The sequence below is a fragment of the Heterodontus francisci genome, unplaced genomic scaffold (assembly GCF_036365525.1).
Source record: "Heterodontus francisci isolate sHetFra1 unplaced genomic scaffold, sHetFra1.hap1 HAP1_SCAFFOLD_1068, whole genome shotgun sequence".
Taxonomy (NCBI): Eukaryota; Metazoa; Chordata; class Chondrichthyes; order Heterodontiformes; family Heterodontidae; genus Heterodontus; species Heterodontus francisci.
In genome coordinates, this window is record NW_027141447.1 from 93,095 (window position 1) to 114,748 (window position 21,654).

Consider the following 21,654-nt stretch of genomic DNA (forward strand, 5'->3'; position numbering starts at 1 on the left):
CACCCCTCACTGTAACACTCTGATGTATCCCACACCCCTCACTGTAACACACTGATATATCCCACACCCCTCACTGTAACACTCTGATATATCCCACACCCCTCACTGTAACACTCTGATATATCCCACACCCCTCACTGTAACACTCTGATATATCCCACACCCCTCACTGTAACACTGATATATCCCACACCCCTCACTGTAACACTCTGATATATCCCACACTCCTCACTGTAACACTCTGATATATCCCACACCCCTCACTGTAACACTGATATATCCCACACCCTTCATTGTAACACACTGATATATCCCACACCCCTCACTGTAACACTCTGATATATCCCACACCCCTCACTGTAACACTCTGATATATCCCACACCCCTCACTGTAACACTGATATATCCCACACCCCTCACTGTAACACTCTGATATATCCCACACTCCTCACTGTAACACTCTGATATATCCCACACCCCTCACTGTAACACTGATATATCCCACACCCTTCATTGTAACACACTGATATATCCCACACCCCTCACTGTAACACTGATATATCCCACACCCCTCACTGTAACACTCTGATATATCCCACACCCCTCACTGTAACACTGATATATCACACACCCCTCACTGTAACACTCTGATATATCCCACACTCCTCACTGTAACACTCTGATATATCCCACACCCCTCACTGTAACACTCTGATATATCCCACACCCCTCACTGTAACACTCTGATATATCCCACACCCCTCACTGTAACACACTGATATATCCCAAACACCTCACTGTAACACACTGATATATCCCACACCCCTCACTGTAACACTCTGATATATCCCACACCCCTCACTGTAACACTCTGATATATCCCACACCCCTCACTGTAACACTCTGATATACCCCACATCCCTCACTGTAACACTCTGATATATCCCACAACCCTGCACAGTATCCTGCAGTGTATAAGGTGCGCACTTCAAATCAACAGGCCTAGAATTGAACCCAAGGCCCTCCTGCTTTGAATGGTGCAGGATCCCAATCATGGACTGTCTACATCTCTCAGGGTCATGGTTCCCCCATTTTCCCACTTTGTCTCAAGACACTGGGTACATTTCTCTAGATCCTGGTCAGACATTGATACCTGTCCAAGTGACAATGCTTCATTGCCACATGGTCAAAGATACAGGCAACAGGCAGTGATTGGGATAAACTGTGATGCCCCTGACAGCTGAATATACAGCCCTTACACATCGTCTGCGATGAGCTGCAACACTTCCCCCCAGCCCAGTCTCATTTACCAAGGAGCAGCCGAAGTTCTAACAGTGGCTCAGGGGTGGGTGCAGATACTGACCGGTACATCGGGCATCATCACGGAGAGGTTGTTGGGACGGACGGTCAACTGGACACAGCGGTTAGATTCAGTGGCGAAACGTTGTGGCTCATTGGCTCGGTTACACTCGCTCCGCTGGGTGCACCTGGATGGTGGGGAGGGAGACAGACAAACAAAAACAACAGCTCAATCCAACACAGTTCACTATACAGGATCAAATCCAATACAATTCACTATACAGGATCAAATCCAATACAATTCACTATACAGGATCAAATCAAATACAATTCACTATACAGGATCAAATCAAATACAATTCACTATACAGGATCAAATCCAATACAATTCACTATACAGGATCAAATCAAATACAATTCACTATACAGGATCAAATCCAATACAATTCACTATACAGGATCAAATCAAATACAATTCACTATACAGGATCAAATCAAATACAATTCACTATACAGGATCAAATCAAATACAATTCACTATACAGGATCAAATCAAATACAATTCACTATACAGGATCAAAACCAATACAATTCACTATCCAGGATCAAATCAAATACAATTCACTATACACGATCAAATCAAATACAATTCACTATACAGGATCAAATCAAATACAATTCACTATACAGGATCAAATCAAATACAATTCACTATACAGGATCAAATCAAATACAATTCACTATACAGGATCAAATCAAATACAATTCACTATACAGGATCAAATCAAATACAATTCACTACCCAGGATCAAATCAAATACAATTCACTATCCAGGATCAAATCAAATACAATTCACTATACAGGATCAAATCAAATACAATTCACTACACAGGATCAAATCAAATACAATTCACTATACAGGATCAAATCAAATACAATTCACTACCCAGGATCAAATCAAATACAATTCACTATCCAGGATCAAATCAAATACAATTCACTATACAGGATCAAATCCAATACAATTCACTATACAGGATCAAATCAAATACAATTCACTACACAGGATCAAATCAAATACAATTCACTACACAGGATCAAATCCAATACAATTCACTATACAGGATCAAATCAAATACAATTCACTGTACAGGATCAAATCAAATACAATTCACTATCCAGGATCAAATCAAATACAATTCACTATCCAGGATCAAATCAAATACAATTCACTATACAGGATCAAATCAAATACAATTCACTATACAGGATCAAATCAAATACAATTCACTATACAGGATCAAATCAAATACAATTCACTACCCAGGATCAAATCAAATACAATTCACTATCCAGGATCAAATCAAATACAATTCACTATACAGGATCAAATCCAATACAATTCACTATACAGGATCAAATCAAATACAATTCACTACACAGGATCAAATCAAATACAATTCACTACACAGGATCAAATCCAATACAATTCACTATACAGGATCAAATCCAATACAATTCACTACACAGGATCAAATCAAATACAATTCACTACACAGGATCAAATCCAATACAATTCACTATACAGGATCAAATCAAATACAATTCACTACACAGGATCAAATCAAATACAATTCACTACACAGGATCAAATCAAATACAATTCACTATACAGGATCAAATCCAATACAATTCACTATACAGGATCAAATCAAATACAATTCACTATACAGGATCAAATCCAATACAATTCACTATACAGGATCAAATCAAATACAATTCACCACACAGGATCAAATCCAATACAATTCACTACACAGGATCAAATCAAATACAATTCACGATACAGGATCAAATCAAATACAATTCACTATACAGGATCAAATCCAATACAATTCACTATGCAGGATCAAATCAAATACAATTCACGATACAGGATCAAATCCAATACAATTCACGATACAGGATCAAATCAAATACAATTCACTATACAGGATCAAATCAAATACAATTCACTACACAGGATCAAATCAAATACAATTCACTATACAGGATCAAATCCAATACAATTCACTATACAGGATCAAATCCAATACAATTCACTATACAGGATCAAATCAAATACAATTCACTATACAGGATCAAATCAAATACAATTCACTATACAGGATCAAATCAAATACAATTCACTATACAGGATCAAATCAAATACAATTCACTATACAGGATCAAATCCAATACAATTCACTATACTGGATCAAATCCAATACAATTCACTATACAGGATCAAATCAAATACAATTCACTGTACAGGATCAAATCCAATACAATTCACTATACAGGATCAAATCCAATACAATTCACTACACAGGATCAAATCCAATACAATTCACTACACAGGATCAAATCCAATACAATTCACTACACAGGATCAAATCAAATACAATTCACTATACAGGATCAAATCAAATACAATTCACTATACAGGATCAAATCAAATACAATTCACTACACAGGATCAAATCAAATACAATTCACTACACAGGGTCAAATCAAATACAATTCACTATACAGGATCAAATCAAATACAATTCACTACACAGGATCAAATCAAATACAATTCACTATACAGGATCAAATCCAATACAATTCACTATACAGGATCAAATCAAATACAATTCACTATACAGGATCAAATCAAATACAATTCACTGTACAGGATCAAATCAAATACAATTCACTATACAGGATCAAATCCAATACAATTCACTATACAGGATCAAATCAAATACAATTCACTATACAGGATCAAATCAAATACAATTCACTACACAGGATCAAATCAAATACAATTCACTATCCAGGATCAAATCAAATACAGTTCACTATACAGGATCAAATCAAATACAATTCACTATCCAGGATCAAATCAAATACAATTCACTATCCAGGATCAAATCAAATACAGTTCACTATACAGGATCAAATCAAATACAATTCACTATACAGGATCAAATCAAATACAATTCACTATCCAGGATCAAATCAAATACAGTTCACTATACAGGATCAAATCAAATACAATTCACTATACAGGATCAAATCCAATACAATTCACTATACAGGATCAAATCAAATACAATTCACTATACAGGATCAAATCAAATACAATTCACTACACAGGATCAAATCAAATACAATTCACTACACAGGATCAAATCAAATACAATTCACTATCCAGGATCAAATCAAATACAATTCACTACACAGGATCAAATCAAATACAATTCACTATACAGGATCAAATCAAATACAATTCACTACACAGGATCAAATCAAATACAATTCACTATACAGGATCAAATCCAATACAATTCACTATACAGGATCAAATCCAATACAATTCACTACACAGGATCAAATCAAATACAATTCACTATACAGGATCAAATCAAATACAATTCACTACACAGGATCAAATCAAATACAATTCACTACACAGGATCAAATCAAATACAATTCACTATACAGGATCAAATCAAATACAATTCACTATACAGGATCAAATCCAATACAATTCACTATACAGGATCAAATCCAATACAATTCACTACACAGGATCAAATCAAATACAATTCACTATACAGGATCAAATCAAATACAATTCACTACACAGGATCAAATCAAATACAATTCACTACACAGGATCAAATCAAATACAATTCACTATACAGGATCAAATCCAATACAATTCACTATACAGGATCAAATCAAATACAATTCACTACACAGGATCAAATCAAATACAATTCACTACACAGGATCAAATCAAATACAATTCACTATACAGGATCAAATCCAATACAATTCACTATACAGGATCAAATCCAATACAATTCACTATACAGGATCAAATCAAATACAATTCACTACACAGGATCAAATCAAATACAATTCACTATACAGGATCAAATCAAATACAATTCACTATACAGGATCAAATCCAATACAATTCACTCTGCAGGATCAAATCAAATACAATTCACTATACAGGATCAAATCAAATACAATTCACTACACAGGATCAAATCAAATACAATTCACTATACAGGATCAAATCAAATACAATTCACTATACAGGATCAAATCAAATACAGTTCACTACACAGGATCAAATCAAATACAATTCACTATACAGGATCAAATCCAATACAATTCACTACACAGGATCAAATCAAATACAATTCACTATACAGGATCAAATCAAATACAATTCACTACACAGGATCAAATCAAATACAATTCACTATACAGGATCAAATCAAATACAATTCACTATACAGGATCAAATCAAATACAATTCACTATACAGGATCAAATCCAATACAATTCACTATACAGGATCAAATCAAATACAATTCACTATACAGGATCAAATCAAATACAATTCACTATACAGGATTAAATCCAATACAATTCACTATACAGGATCAAATCCAATACAATTCACTATACAGGATCAAATCAAATACAATTCACTATACAGGATCAAATCAAATACAATTCACTACACAGGATCAAATCAAATACAATTCACTATCCAGGATCAAATCAAATACAGTTCACTATACAGGATCAAATCAAATACAATTCACTATCCAGGATCAAATCAAATACAATTCACTATCCAGGATCAAATCAAATACAGTTCACTATACAGGATCAAATCAAATACAATTCACTATACAGGATCAAATCAAATACAATTCACTATCCAGGATCAAATCAAATACAGTTCACTATACAGGATCAAATCAAATACAATTCACTATACAGGATCAAATCCAATACAATTCACTATACAGGATCAAATCAAATACAATTCACTATACAGGATCAAATCAAATACAATTCACTACACAGGATCAAATCAAATACAATTCACTACACAGGATCAAATCAAATACAATTCACTATCCAGGATCAAATCAAATACAGTTCACTATACAGGATCAAATCAAATACAATTCACTATCCAGGATCAAATCAAATACAATTCACTATACAGGATCAAATCCAATACAATTCACTATACAGGATCAAATCAAATACAATTCACTATACAGGATCAAATCCAATACAATTCACTATACAGGATCAAATCAAATACAATTCACTATACAGGATCAAATCAAATACAATTCACTACACAGGATCAAATCAAATACAATTCACTACACAGGATCAAATCAAATACAATTCACTATACAGGATCAAATCAAATACAATTCACTACACAGGATCAAATCAAATACAATTCACTACACAGGATCAAATCCAATACAATTCACTACACAGGATCAAATCAAATACAATTCACTATACAGGATCAAATCAAATACAATTCACTACACAGGATCAAATCCAATACAATTCACTATACAGGATCAAATACAATACAATTCACTATACAGGATCAAATCCAATACAATTCACTACACAGGATCAAATCAAATACAATTCACTATACAGGATCAAATCAAATACAATTCACTATACAGGATCAAATCAAATACAATTCACTATACAGGATCAAATCAAATACAATTCACTATACAGGATCAAATCAAATACAATTCACTATACAGGATCAAATCCAATACAATTCACTACACAGGATCAAATCCAATACAATTCACGAAACATGATCAAATCAAATACAATTCACTATACAGGATCAAATCCAATACAATTCACTATACAGGATCAAATCCAATACAATTCACTATACAGAATCAAATCCAATACAATCCATACACGGGGCCAGAGTCAGCAGTATGTATTTTGGTGTGTTATCAGGCAGCTTCAGAGACAGGCGCAGAGAGTGGCAGAAAGAGACTGCGACAAGCAGAGACAGTGCCCGGCAGAGACAGAGAGAGCGCCAGGCAGGGACAGAGAGAGCGCCAGGCAGGGACAGAGAGAGCTCCAGGCAGGGACAGAGAGAGCTCCAGGCAGAGACCGAGAGAGCGGCAGACAGAGACAGAGAGAGCGCCAGGCAGAGACAGAGAGAGCGCCAGGCAGAGACAGAGAGCGCGACAGGCAGAGACAGAGAGAGTGACAGATCGAGCGCCAGACAGAGACAGAGAGAGCGCCAGGCAGAGACAGAGACCGCGACAGGCAGAGACAGAGAGAGCGCCAGGCAGAGACAGAGAGAGCGCCAGACAGAGACAGAGACCGCGACAGGCAGAGACAGAGAGAGCGCCAGGCAGAGACAGAGAGAGCGCCAGGCAGGGACAGAGAGAGCGCCAGGCAGGGACAGAGAGAGCGCCAGGCAGAGACAGAGAGAGCGACAGGCAGTGACAGAGAGAGCGACAGGCAGTGACAGAGAGAGCGCCAGACAGAGACAGAGAGAGCGCCAGACAGAGACAGAGAGAGCACCAGGCAGAGACAGAGAGAGCGCCAGACAGAGACAGAGAGAGCGCCAGGCAGAGACAGAGAGAGCGCCAGGCAGAGACAGAGACCGCGACAGGCAGAGACAGAGAGAGCGCCAGACAGAGACAGAGAGAGCGCCAGACAGAGACAGAGAGAGCGCCAGGCAGGGACAGAGAGAGCGCCAGACAGAGACAGAGAGAGCGCCAGGCAGAGACAGAGAGAGCGCCAGACAGAGACAGAGACCGCGACAGGCAGAGACAGAGAGAGCGCCAGGCAGAGACAGAGAGAGCGCCAGACAGAGACAGAGAGAGCACCAGGCAGAGACAGAGAGAGCGCCAGGCAGGGACAGAGACAGCGCCAGGCAGAGACAGAGAGTGCAGACAGAGATCGGCAGACAGGGAGAGCGCCAGACAGTGACAGAGAGAGCGCCAGACAGAGATCGGCAGACAGAGAGAGCGCCAGACAGTGGCAGAGAGAGCGCCAGACAGTGGCAGAGAGAGCACCAGACAGTGACAGAGAGAGTGCAGACAGAGACAGAGAGAGTGCAGATAGAGATCGGCAGACAGGGAGAGCGCCAGACAGAGACTGAGAGAGCGCCTGGCAGAGACTGAGAGAGCGCCCGACAGTGACAGAGAGAGTGCAGACAGTGACAGAGAGTGCGCCAGACAGTGACAGAGAGAGTGCAGACAGAGACAGAGAGAGTGCAGACAGAGATCGGCAGACAGGGAGAGCACCAGACAGAGACAGAGAGAGCGCCAGACAGAGATCGGCAGACAGGGAGAGCGCCAGACAGAGACAGAGAGAGCGCCAGACAGAGACAGAGAGAGCGCCAGACAGAGACAGAGAGAGCGCCAGACAGTGACAGAGAGAGCGCGACAGGCAGAGATAGAGAGCGCGACAGACAGTGACAGAGAGAGTGCAGACAGAGATCGGCAGACATGGAGAGCGCCAGACAGAGACAGAGAGAGCGCCAGACAGAGACAGAGAGAGTGCCGACAGAGATCGGCAGACAGGGAGAGCGCCAGACAGAGACAGAGAGAGCGCCAGACAGTGACAGAGAGAGTGCCAGACAGTGACAGGGAGAGTGCAGAAACAGAGAGCGCGCCAGACAGAGACAGAGAGAGCGCCAGACAGTGACAGAGAGAGCAACAGACAGTGACAGAGAGAGCGCCAGACAGAGACAGAGAGCGCGACAGGCAGAGACAGAGAGAGCACCAGACAGAGACAGAAAGAGTGCCAGACAGTGACAGAGAGAGCGCCAGACAGAGACAGAGAGAGCGCCAGACAGAGACAGAGAGAGCGCCAGGCAGTGACAGAGAGAGCGCCAGGCAGAGACAGGGAGAGCGCCAGGCAGAGACAGGGAGAGCGTCAGGCAGAGACAGAGAGAGCGCCAGGCAGAGACAGAGAGAGCGCCAGACAGAGACAGAGAGCGCGCCAGACAGAGACAGAGAGCGCGCCAGACAGAGACAGAGAGCGCGCCAGACAGAGACAGAGAGAGCGCCAGGCAGAGACAGAGAGAGCGCCAGGCAGAGACAGAGAGAGCGCCAGACAGAGACAGAGAGAGCACCAGGCAGAGACAGAGAGCGCGCCAGGCCGAGACAGAGAGAGCGCCAGGCAGAGACAGAGAGAGCGCCAGGCAGAGACAGAGAGAGCGCCAGGCAGAGACAGAGAGCGCGCCAGACAGAGACAGAGAGAGCGCCAGACAGAGACAGAGAGAGCGCCAGACAGAGACAGAGAGAGCGCCAGGCAGGGACAGAGAGAGCGCCAGGCAGAGACAGAGAGAGCGCCAGGCAGAGACAGAGAGAGTGCCAGGCAGAGACAGAGAGAGCGCCAGGCAGAGACAGAGAGAGTGCCAGGCAGAGACAGAGAGAGCACCAGGCAGAGACAGAGAGAGCGCCAGACAGAGACAGAGAGAGCACCAGGCAGAGACAGAGAGAGTGCCAGGCAGAGACAGAGAGAGTGCCAGACAGAGACAGAGAGAGCACCAGGCAGAGACAGAGAGAGCGCCAGGCAGAGACAGAGAGCGCGCCAGGCAGAGACAGAGAGAGCGCCAGACAGTGACAGGGAGAGTGCAGAAACAGAGAGCGCGCCAGACAGAGACAGAGAGAGCGCCAGACAGTGACAGAGAGAGCAACAGACAGTGACAGAGAGAGCGCCAGACAGAGACAGAGAGCGCGACAGGCAGAGACAGAGAGAGCACCAGACAGAGACAGAAAGAGTGCCAGACAGTGACAGAGAGAGCGCCAGACAGAGACAGAGAGAGCGCCAGACAGAGACAGAGAGAGCGCCAGGCAGTGACAGAGAGAGCGCCAGGCAGAGACAGGGAGAGCGCCAGGCAGAGACAGGGAGAGCGTCAGGCAGAGACAGAGAGAGCGCCAGGCAGAGACAGAGAGAGCGCCAGACAGAGACAGAGAGCGCGCCAGACAGAGACAGAGAGCGCGCCAGACAGAGACAGAGAGCGCGCCAGACAGAGACAGAGAGAGCGCCAGGCAGAGACAGAGAGAGCGCCAGGCAGAGACAGAGAGAGCGCCAGACAGAGACAGAGAGAGCACCAGGCAGAGACAGAGAGCGCGCCAGGCCGAGACAGAGAGAGCGCCAGGCAGAGACAGAGAGAGCGCCAGGCAGAGACAGAGAGAGCGCCAGGCAGAGACAGAGAGCGCGCCAGACAGAGACAGAGAGAGCGCCAGACAGAGACAGAGAGAGCGCCAGACAGAGACAGAGAGAGCGCCAGGCAGGGACAGAGAGAGCGCCAGGCAGAGACAGAGAGAGCGCCAGGCAGAGACAGAGAGAGTGCCAGGCAGAGACAGAGAGAGCGCCAGGCAGAGACAGAGAGAGTGCCAGGCAGAGACAGAGAGAGCACCAGGCAGAGACAGAGAGAGCGCCAGACAGAGACAGAGAGAGCACCAGGCAGAGACAGAGAGAGTGCCAGGCAGAGACAGAGAGAGTGCCAGACAGAGACAGAGAGAGCACCAGGCAGAGACAGAGAGAGTGCCAGGCAGAGACAGAGAGAGCGCCAGACAGAGACAGAGAGAGCGCCAGGCAGAGACAGAGAGAGTGCAGACAGAGATCGGCAGACAGTGACAGCGCCAGACGACTCCTTGTTGAAACAGCTGAGCTGCCTGTCTGATTCAGTGAGACAAGAGGGAGGGAAAATAAAAGTGGGGGAGCCACTGGAGTAAAAACCCCTTCCTGAGCGCCAGGACTTAATCCTGAGCTCTGCCACATTCTCCACACCAAGTATGGGATTGAGACATCACTCCTGAGCTGCTAGTTCAGATCTCTGGAGTGCCATTTATCTTTCTCTGCATGATTGTCAGAACCTGACATCTCTCAATATTTACAGCCAAGAGCAAACGTTAAAAAGAAGACATCCCGTCACAGTGACAAATGGTTAATCAATTTCTCTCCTCTTTAATTCATTGGTCACAGAAACTGCAGTTGGAGGGGGGAGATTTAACAAAGTGTGAATGTAGTTTCAACTCCAACTGTCCCTGGGTCAGACAAGAATCTCCACAGAAAGGTTAGGAGGGGAGAGAAAAGGTTCAAAATAAATGACTTGTCTCGTTTGCCAGCTCGAACACATCCAAATGATTGATGTGTGTAATGAAGAGGGTGGGAGGAGGGGGTCGGGGGTCAGAACCCACAAGGCATCCTCACAAAGACTCTCAGTGTCAAGGAAGTTAAAAGCATATTGACAGGGGGAGGCCATTCAGCCTGCCCCCCGGGGACTGTTCCACCATTCAATTACAACGCAGCTGATCTGCACTTTGATTCCATTACTTACAAATCCCCCGATGCCCCCTTTCCGATCAGCGATTTATCAATCTCAGCCTGAAAGCTCCAACTGATCCCCAGTGGCCACGTCCGGAGGGGACAGGGTTCCAGAAATCCCACTGGCCTTTTGTGCGAAGGAGAATTGGCTGTTTACAATCCTGCACAACAGCATTTCAGCTTTCAGAGCGTGTTCTGTTCGCCTCACACACTCTGCCTCCTTCCGAACACCAAAAACTGACCTACACTGTATCCTAACTCACACCGAGTCCCCTTCACCCTGCACTGTTCACACTGACCTACACTGTATCCTAACTCACACCCAGTCCCCTTCACACTGCACTGTTCACACTGACCTACACTGTATCCTAACTCACACCCAGTCCCCTTCACCCTGCACTGTTCACACTGACCTACACTGTATCCTAACTCACACCCAGTCCCCTTCACACTGCACTGTTCACACTGACCTACACTGTATCCTAACTCACACCCAGTCCCCTTCACCCTGCACTGTTCACACTGACCTACACTGTATCCTAACTCACACAGAGTCCTCTTCACCCTGCACTGTTCACACTGACCTACACTGTATCCTAACTCACACCGAGTCCCCTTCACCCTGCACTGTTCACACTGACCTACACTGTATCCTAACTCACACCCAGTCCCCTTCACACTGCACTGTTCACACTGACCTACACTGTATCCTAACTCACACCCAGTCCCCTTCACCCTGCACTGTTCACACTGACCTACACTGTATCCTAACTCACACCCAGTCCCCTTCACACTGCACTGTTCACACTGACCTACACTGTATCCTAACTCACACCCAGTCCCCTTCACCCTGCACTGTTCACACTGACCTACACTGTATCCTAACTCACACCGAGTCCCCTTCACCCTGCACTGTTCACACTGACCTACACTGTATCCTAACTCACACCGAGTCCCCTTCACACTGCACTGTTCACACTGACCTACACTGTATCCTAACTCACACCGAGTCCCCTTCACCCTGCACTGTTCACACTGACCTACACAGTATCCTCACTCACACCCAGTCCCCTTCACACTGCACTGTTCACACTGACCTACACTGTATCCTAACTCACACCGAGTCCCCTTCACCCTGCACCGTTCACACTGACCTACACTGTATCCTAACTCACACCCAGTCCCCTTCACACTGCACCGTTCACACTGACCTACACTGTATCCTAACTCACACCCAGTCCCCTTCACCCTGCACCGTTCACACTGACCTACACTGTATCCTAACTCACACCCAGTCCCCTTCACACTGCACTGTTCACACTGACCTACACTGTATCCTAACTCACACCCAGTCCCCTTCACCCTGCACCGTTCACACTGACCTACACTGTATCCTAACTCACACCCAGTCCCCTTCACCCCGCACTGTTCACACTGACCTACACTGTATCCTAACTCACACCCAGTCCCCTTCACACTGCACCGTTCACACTGACCTACACTGTATCCTAACTCACACCCAGTCCCCTTCACCCCGCACTGTTCACACTGACCTACACTGTATCCTAACTCACACCCAGTCCCCTTCACACTGCACTGTTCACACTGACCAACACTGTATCCTAACTCACACCCAGTCCCCTTCACACTGCACCGTTCACACTGACCTACACTGTATCCTAACTCACACCCAGTCCCCTTCACACTGCACTGTTCACACTGACCTACACTGTATCCTAACTCACACCCAGTCCCCTTCACCCTGCACTGTTCACACTGACCTACACTGTATCCTAACTCACACCGAGTCCCCTTCACACTGCACTGTTCACACTGACCTACACTGTATCCTAACTCACACCGAGTCCCCTTCACCCTGCACTGTTCACACTGACCTACACTGTATCCTAACTCACACCGAGTCCCCTTCACACTGCACTGTTCACACTGACCTACACTGTATCCTAACTCACACCCAGTCCCCTTCACACTGCACTGTTCACACTGACCTACACTGTATCCTAACTCACACCGAGTCCCCTTCACCCTGCACTGTTCACACTGACCTACACTGTATCCTAACTCACACCCAGTCCCCTTCACACTGCACTGTTCACACTGACCTACACTGTATCCTAACTCACACCGAGTCCCCTTCACACTGCACTGTTCACACTGACCTGCACTGTATCCTAACTCACACCCAGTCCCCTTCACACTGCACTGTTCACACTGACCTACACTGTATCCTAACTCACACCCAGTCCCCTTCACCCCGCACTGTTCACACTGACCTACACTGTATCCTAACTCACACCCAGTCCCCTTCACCCTGCACCGTTCACACTGACCTACACTGTATCCTCACTCACACCCAGTCCCCTTCACCCTGCACTGTTCACACTGACCTACACTGTTTCCTAACTCACACCCAGTCCCCTTCACACTGCACTGTTCACACTGACCTACACTGTATCCAAACTCACACCGAGTCCCCTTCACCCTGCACTGTTCACACTGACCTACACTGTATCCTAACTCACACCGAGTCCCCTTCACACTGCACTGTTCACACTGACCTACACTGTATCCTAACTCACACCGAGTCCCCTTCACCCTGCACTGTTCACACTGACCTACACTGTATCCTAACTCACACCCAGTCCCCTTCACACTGCACTGTTCACACTGACCTACACTGTATCCTAACTCACACCCAGTCCCCTTCACCCCGCACTGTTCACACTGACCTACACTGTATCCTAACTCACACCGAGTCCCCTTCACCCTGCACTGTTCACACTGACCTACACTGTATCCTAACTTACACCGAGTCCCCTTCACACTGCACTGTTCACACTGACCTACACTGTATCCTAACTCACACCCAGTCCCCTTCACACTGCACTGTTCACACTGACCTACACTGTATCCTCACTCACACCCAGTCCCCTTCACACTGCACTGTTCACACTGACCTACACTGTATCGTAACTCACACCCAGTCCCCTTCACCCTGCACTGTTCACACTGACCTACACTGTATCCTAACTCACACCCAGTCCCCTTCACACTGCACTGTTCACACTGACCTACACTGTATCCTAACTCACACCGAGTCCCCTTCACCCTGCACTGTTCACACTGACCTACACTGTATCCTAACTCACACCCAGTCCCCTTCACACTGCACTGTTCACACTGACCTACACTGTATCCTAACTCACACCCAGTCCCCTTCACACTGCACTGTTCACACTGACCTACACTGTATCCTAACTCACACCGAGTCCCCTTCACCCCGCACTGTTCACACTGACCTACACTGTATCCTAACTCACACCGAGTCCCCTTCACACTGCACTGTTCACACTGACCTACACTGTATCCTAACTCACACCCAGTCCCCTTCACACTGCACTGTTCACACTGACCTACACTGTATCCTAACTCACACCCAGTCCCCTTCACACTGCACTGTTCACACTGACCTACACTGTATCCTAACACACACCCAGTCCCCTTCACCCTGCACTGTTCACACTGACCTACACTGTATCCTAACTAACACCGAGTCCCCTTCACACTGCACTGTTCACACTGACCTACACTGTATCCTAACTCACACCCAGTCCCCTTCACCCTGCACTGTTCACACTGACCTACACTGTATCCTCACTCACACCGAGTCCCCTTCACACTGCACTGTTCACACTGACCTACACTGTATCCTCACTCACACCCAGTCCCCTTCACCCCGCACTGTTCACACTGACCTACACTGTATCCTAACTCACACCGAGTCCCCTTCACACTGCACTGTTCACACTGACCTACACTGTTTCCTAACTCACACCCAGTCCCCTTCACACTGCACTGTTCACACTGACCTACACTGTATCCTAACTCACACCCAGTCCCCTTCACACTGCACTGTTCACACTGACCTACACTGTATCCTAACTCACACCGAGTCCCCTTCACACTGCACTGTTCACACTGACCTACACTGTATCCTAACTCACACCCAGTCCCCTTCACCCTGCACTGTTCACACTGACCTACACTGTATCCTCACTCACACCGAGTCCCCTTCACACTGCACTGTTCACACTGACCTACACTGTATCCTCACTCACACCGAGTCCCCTTCACACTGCACTGTTCACACTGACCTACACTGTATCCTAACTCACACCCAGTCCCCTTCACCCTGCACTGTTCACACTGACCTACACTGTATCCTCACTCACACCGAGTCCCCTTCACACTGCACTGTTCACACTGACCTACACTGTATCCTAACTCACACCCAGTCCCCTTCACACTGCACTGTTCACACTGACCTACACTGTATCCTAACTCACACCGAGTCCCCTTCACACTGCACTGTTCACACTGACCTACACTGTTTCCTAACTCACACCCAGTCCCCTTCACCCTGCACTGTTCACACTGACCTACACTGTATCCTAACTCACACCGAGTCCCCTTCACACTGCACTGTTCACACTGACCTACACTGTTTCCTAACTCACACCCAGTCCCCTTCACCCCGCACTGTTCACACTGACCTACACTGTATCCTAACTCACACCCAGTCCCCTTCACACTGCACTGTTCACACTGACCTACACAGTATCCTAACTCACACCCAGTCCCCTTCACCCCGCACTGTTCACACTGACCTACACTGTATCCTAACTCACACCGAGTCCCCTTCACCCTGCACTGTTCACACTGACCTACACTGTATCCTAACTCACACCGAGTCCCCTTCACCCTGCACTGTTCACACTGACCTACACTGTATCCTAACTCACACCGAGTCCCCTTCACACTGCACTGTTCACACTGACCTACACTGTATCCTAACTCACACCGCGTCCCCTTCACACTGCACTGTTCACACTGACTTACACTGTATCCTAACTCACACCCAGTCCCCTTCACACTGCACTGTTCACACTGACCTGCACTGTATCCTAAATCACACCGAGTCCCCTTCACACTGCACTGTTCACACTGACCTACACTGTATCCTAACTAACACCGAGTCCCCTTCACACTGCACTGTTCACACTGACCTACACTGTATCCTAACTCACACCCAGTCCCCTTCACCCTGCACTGTTCACACTGACCTACACTGTATCCTCACTCACACCGAGTCCCCTTCACCCTGCACTGTTCACACTGACCTACACTGTATCCTAACTCACACCGAGTCCCCTTCACCCTGCACTGTTCACACTGACCTACACTGTATCCTAACTCACACCGAGTCCCCTTCACCCTGCACTGTTCACACTGACCTACACTGTATCCTAACTCACACCCAGTCCCCTTCACACTGCACTGTTCACACTGACCTACACTGTATCCTCACTCACACCGAGTCCCCTTCACCCCGCACTGTTCACACTGACCTACACTGTATCCTCACTCACACCGAGTCCCCTTCACCCCGCACTGTTCACACTGACCTACACTGTATCCTAACTCACACCGAGTCCCCTTCACCCCGCACTGTTCACACTGACCTACACTGTATCCTAACTCACACCCAGTCCGCTTCACACTGCACTGTTCACACTGACCTACACTGTTTCCTAACTCACACCGAGTCCCCTTCACCCTGCACTGTTCACACTGAACTACACTGTATCCTAACTCACACCCAGTCCCCTTCACACTGCACTGTTCACACTGACCTACACTGTATCCTAACTCACACCGAGTCCCCTTCACACTGCACTGTTCACACTGACCTACACTGTATCCTAACTCACACCCAGTCCCCTTCACCCTGCACTGTTCACACTGACCTACACTGTATCCTAACTCACACCGAGTCCCCTTCACACTGCACTGTTCACACTGACCTACACAGTATCCTCACTCACACCCAGTCCCCTTCACCCTGCACTGTTCACACTGACCTACACTGTATCCTAACTCACACCGAGTCCCCTTCACACTGCACTGTTCACACTGACCTACACTGTATCCTAACTCACACCGAGTCCCCTTCACACTGCACTGTTCACACTGACCTACACTGTATCCTAACTCACACCCAGTCCCCTTCACCCTGCACTGTTCACACTGACCTACACTGTATCCTAACTCACACCCAGTCCCCTTCACACTGCACTGTTCACACTGACCTACACTGTATCCTAACTCACACCCAGTCCCCTTCACCCCGCACTGTTCACACTGACCTACACTGTATCCTAACTCACACCCAGTCCCCTTCACACTGCACTGTTCACACTGACCTACACTGTATCCTAACTCACACCCAGTCCCCTTCACACTGCACTGTTCACACTGACCTACACTGTATCCTCACTCACACCGAGTCCCCTTCACACTGCACTGTTCACACTGACCTACACTGTATCCTCACTCACACCGAGTCCCCTTCACACTGCACTGTTCACACTGACCTACACTGTATCCTAACTCACACCCAGTCCCCTTCACACTGCACTGTTCACACTGACCTACACTGTATCCAAACTCACACCCAGTCCCCTTCACACTGCACTGTTCACACTGACCTACACTGTATCCTAACTCACACCGAGTCCCCTTCACACTGCACTGTTCACACTGACCTACACTGTTTCCTAACTCACACCCAGTCCCCTTCACCCTGCACTGTTCACACTGACCTACACTGTATCCTAACTCACACCCAGTCCCCTTCACACTGCACTGTTCACACTGACCTACACTGTATCCTAACTCACACCCAGTCCCCTTCACCCCGCACTGTTCACACTGACCTACACTGTATCCTAACTCACACCGAGTCCCCTTCACACTGCACTGTTCACACTGACCTACACTGTATCCTAACTCACACCGAGTCCCCTTCACACTGCACTGTTCACACTGACCTACACTGTATCCTAACTCACACCGAGTCCCCTTCACACTGCACTGTTCACACTGACCTACACTGTATCCTAACTCACACCGAGTCCCCTTCACACTGCACTGTTCACACTGACTTACACTGTATCCTAACTCACACCCAGTCGCCTTCACACAGCACTGTTCACACTGACCTGCACTGTATCCTAACTCACACCGAGTCCCCTTCACACTGCACTGTTCACACTGACCTACACTGTATCCTAACTCACACCCAGTCCCCTTCACACTGCACTGTTCACACTGACCTACACTGTATCCTAACTCACACCCAGTCCCCTTCACCCTGCACTGTTCACACTGACTTACACTGTATCCTAACTCACACCCAGTCCCCTTCACACAGCACTGTTCACACTGACCTGCACTGTATCCTAACTCACACCGAGTCCCCTTCACACTGCACCGTTCACACTGACCTACACTGTATCCTAACTCACACCCAGTCCCCTTCACCCTGCACCGTTCACACTGACCTACACTGTATCCTAACTCACACCCAGTCCCCTTCACACTGCACTGTTCACACTGACCTACACTGTATCCTAACTCACACCCAGTCCCCTTCACCCTGCACCGTTCACACTGACCTACACTGTATCCTAACTCACACCCTGTCCCCTTCACCCCGCACTGTTCACACTGACCTACACTGTATCCTAACTCACACCCAGTCCCCTTCACACTGCACCGTTCACACTGACCTACACTGTATCCTAACTCACACCCAGTCCCCTTCACCCCGCACTGTTCACACTGACCTACACTGTATCCTAACTCACACCGAGTCCCCTTCACACTGCACTGTTCACACTGACCTGCACTGTATCCTAACTCACACCGAGTCCCCTTCACACTGCACTGTTCACACTGACCTACACTGTATCCTAACTCACACCCAGTCCCCTTCACACTGCACTGTTCACACTGACCTACACTGTATCCTAACTCACACCGAGTCCCCTTCACCCCGCACTGTTCACACTGACCTACACTGTATCCTAACTCACACCCAGTCCCCTTCACACTGCACTGTTCACACTGACCTACACTGTATCCTAACTCACACCGAGTCCCCTTCACCCTGCACTGTTCACACTGACCTACACTGTATCCTAACTCACACCCAGTCCCCTTCACACTGCACTGTTCACACTGACCTACACTGTATCCTAACTCACACCGAGTCCCCTTCACACTGCACTGTTCACACTGACCTACACTGTATCCTAACTCACACCCAGTCCCCTTCACACTGCACTGTTCACACTGACCTACACTGTATCCTAACTCACACTCAGTCCCCTTCACCCCGCACTGTTCACACTGACCTACACTGTATCCTAACTCACACCGAGTCCCCTTCACACTGCACTGTTCACACTGACCAACACTGTATCCTAACTCACACCCAGTCCCCTTCACACTGCACCGTTCACACTGACCTACACTGTATCCTAACTCACACCCAGTCCCCTTCACACTGCACTGTTCACACTGACCTACACTGTATCCTAACTCACACCGAGTCCCCTTCACCCCGCACTGTTCACACTGACCTACACTGTATCCTCACTCACACCGAGTCCCCTTCACACTGCACTGTTCACACTGACCTGCACTGTATCCTAACTCACACCCAGTCCCCTTCACACTGCACTGTTCACACTGACCTACACTGTATCCTAACTCACACCCAGTCCCCTTCACACTGCACAGTTCACACTGACCTACACTGTATCCTAACTCACACCCAGTCCCCTTCACCCCGCACTGTTCACACTGACCTACACTGTATCCTAACTCACACCCAGTCCCCTTCACCCTGCACCGTTAACACTGACCTACACTGTATCCTCACTCACACCCAGTCCCCTTCACACTGCACTGTTCACACTGACCTACACTGTTTCCTAACTCACACCCAGTCCCCTTCACCCCGCACTGTTCACACTGACCTACACTGTATCCTAACTCACACCCAGTCCCCTTCACCCCGCACTGTTCACACTGACCTACACTGTATCCTAACTCACACCCAGTCCCCTTCACCCTGCACCGTTCACACTGACCTACACTGTATCCTCACTCACACCCAGTCCCCTTCACCCTGCACTGTTCACACTGACCTACACTGTTTCCTAACTCACACCCAGTCCCCTTCACACTGCACTGTTCACACTGACCTACACTGTATCCTAACTCACACCCAGTCCCCTTCACACTGCACTGTTCACACTGACCTACACTGTATCCTAACTCACACCCAGTCCCCTTCACCCCGCACTGTTCACACTGACCTACACTGTATCCTAACTCACACCGAGTCCCCTTCACACTGCACTGTTCACACTGACCTACACTGTATCCTAACTCACACCCAGTCCCCTTCACACTGCACTGTTCACACTGACCTACACTGTATCCTAACTCACACCCAGTCCCCTTCACACTGCACTGTTCACACTGACCTACACTGTATCCTCACTCACACCGAGTCCCCTTCACACTGCACTGTTCACACTGACCTACACTGTATCCTAACTCACACCCAGTCCCCTTCACCCTGCACTGTTCACACTGACCTACACTGTATCCTAACTCACACCCAGTCCCCTTCACACTGCACTGTTCACACTGACCTACACTGTATCCTAACTCACACCGAGTCCCCTTCACCCTGCACTGTTCACACTGACCTACACTGTATCCTAACTCACACCGAGTCCCCTTCACACTGCACTGTTCACACTGACCTACACTGTATCCTAACTCACACCGAGTCCCCTTCACCCTGCACTGTTCACACTGACCTACACTGTATCCTAACTCACACCGAGTCCCCTTCACCCTGCACTGTTCACACTGACCTACACTGTATCCTAACTCACACCCAGTCCCCTTCACACTGCACTGTTCACACTGACCTACACTGTATCCTAACTCACACCGAGTCCCCTTCACACTGCACTGTTCACACTGACCTACACTGTATCCTAACTCACACCCAGTCCCCTTCACACTGCACTGTTCACACTGACCTACACTGTATCCTAACTCACACCGAGTCCCCTTCACCCTGCACTGTTCACACTGACCTACACTGTATCCTAACTCACACCGAGTCCGCTTCACACTGCACTGTTCACACTGACCTACACTGTATCCTAACTCACACCGAGTCCCCTTCACCCTGCACTGTT

General features: G+C 47.4%; 1 protein-coding gene across 1 annotated transcript in view; it reads right to left on the bottom strand.

Moving 5' to 3' along the window:
• Positions 1-21,654, bottom strand: part of LOC137363719 (plexin-A1-like) — a gene marked incomplete at both ends in the record, with an annotated part of 151,262 nt that overhangs the window by 68,928 nt on the left and 60,680 nt on the right. Inside the window, one exon of the mRNA XM_068027322.1 lies at positions 1,364-1,487. Coding sequence (XP_067883423.1) covers positions 1,364-1,487 — 124 coding nt within the window. The remainder of the gene's footprint in view (positions 1-1,363; positions 1,488-21,654) is intronic.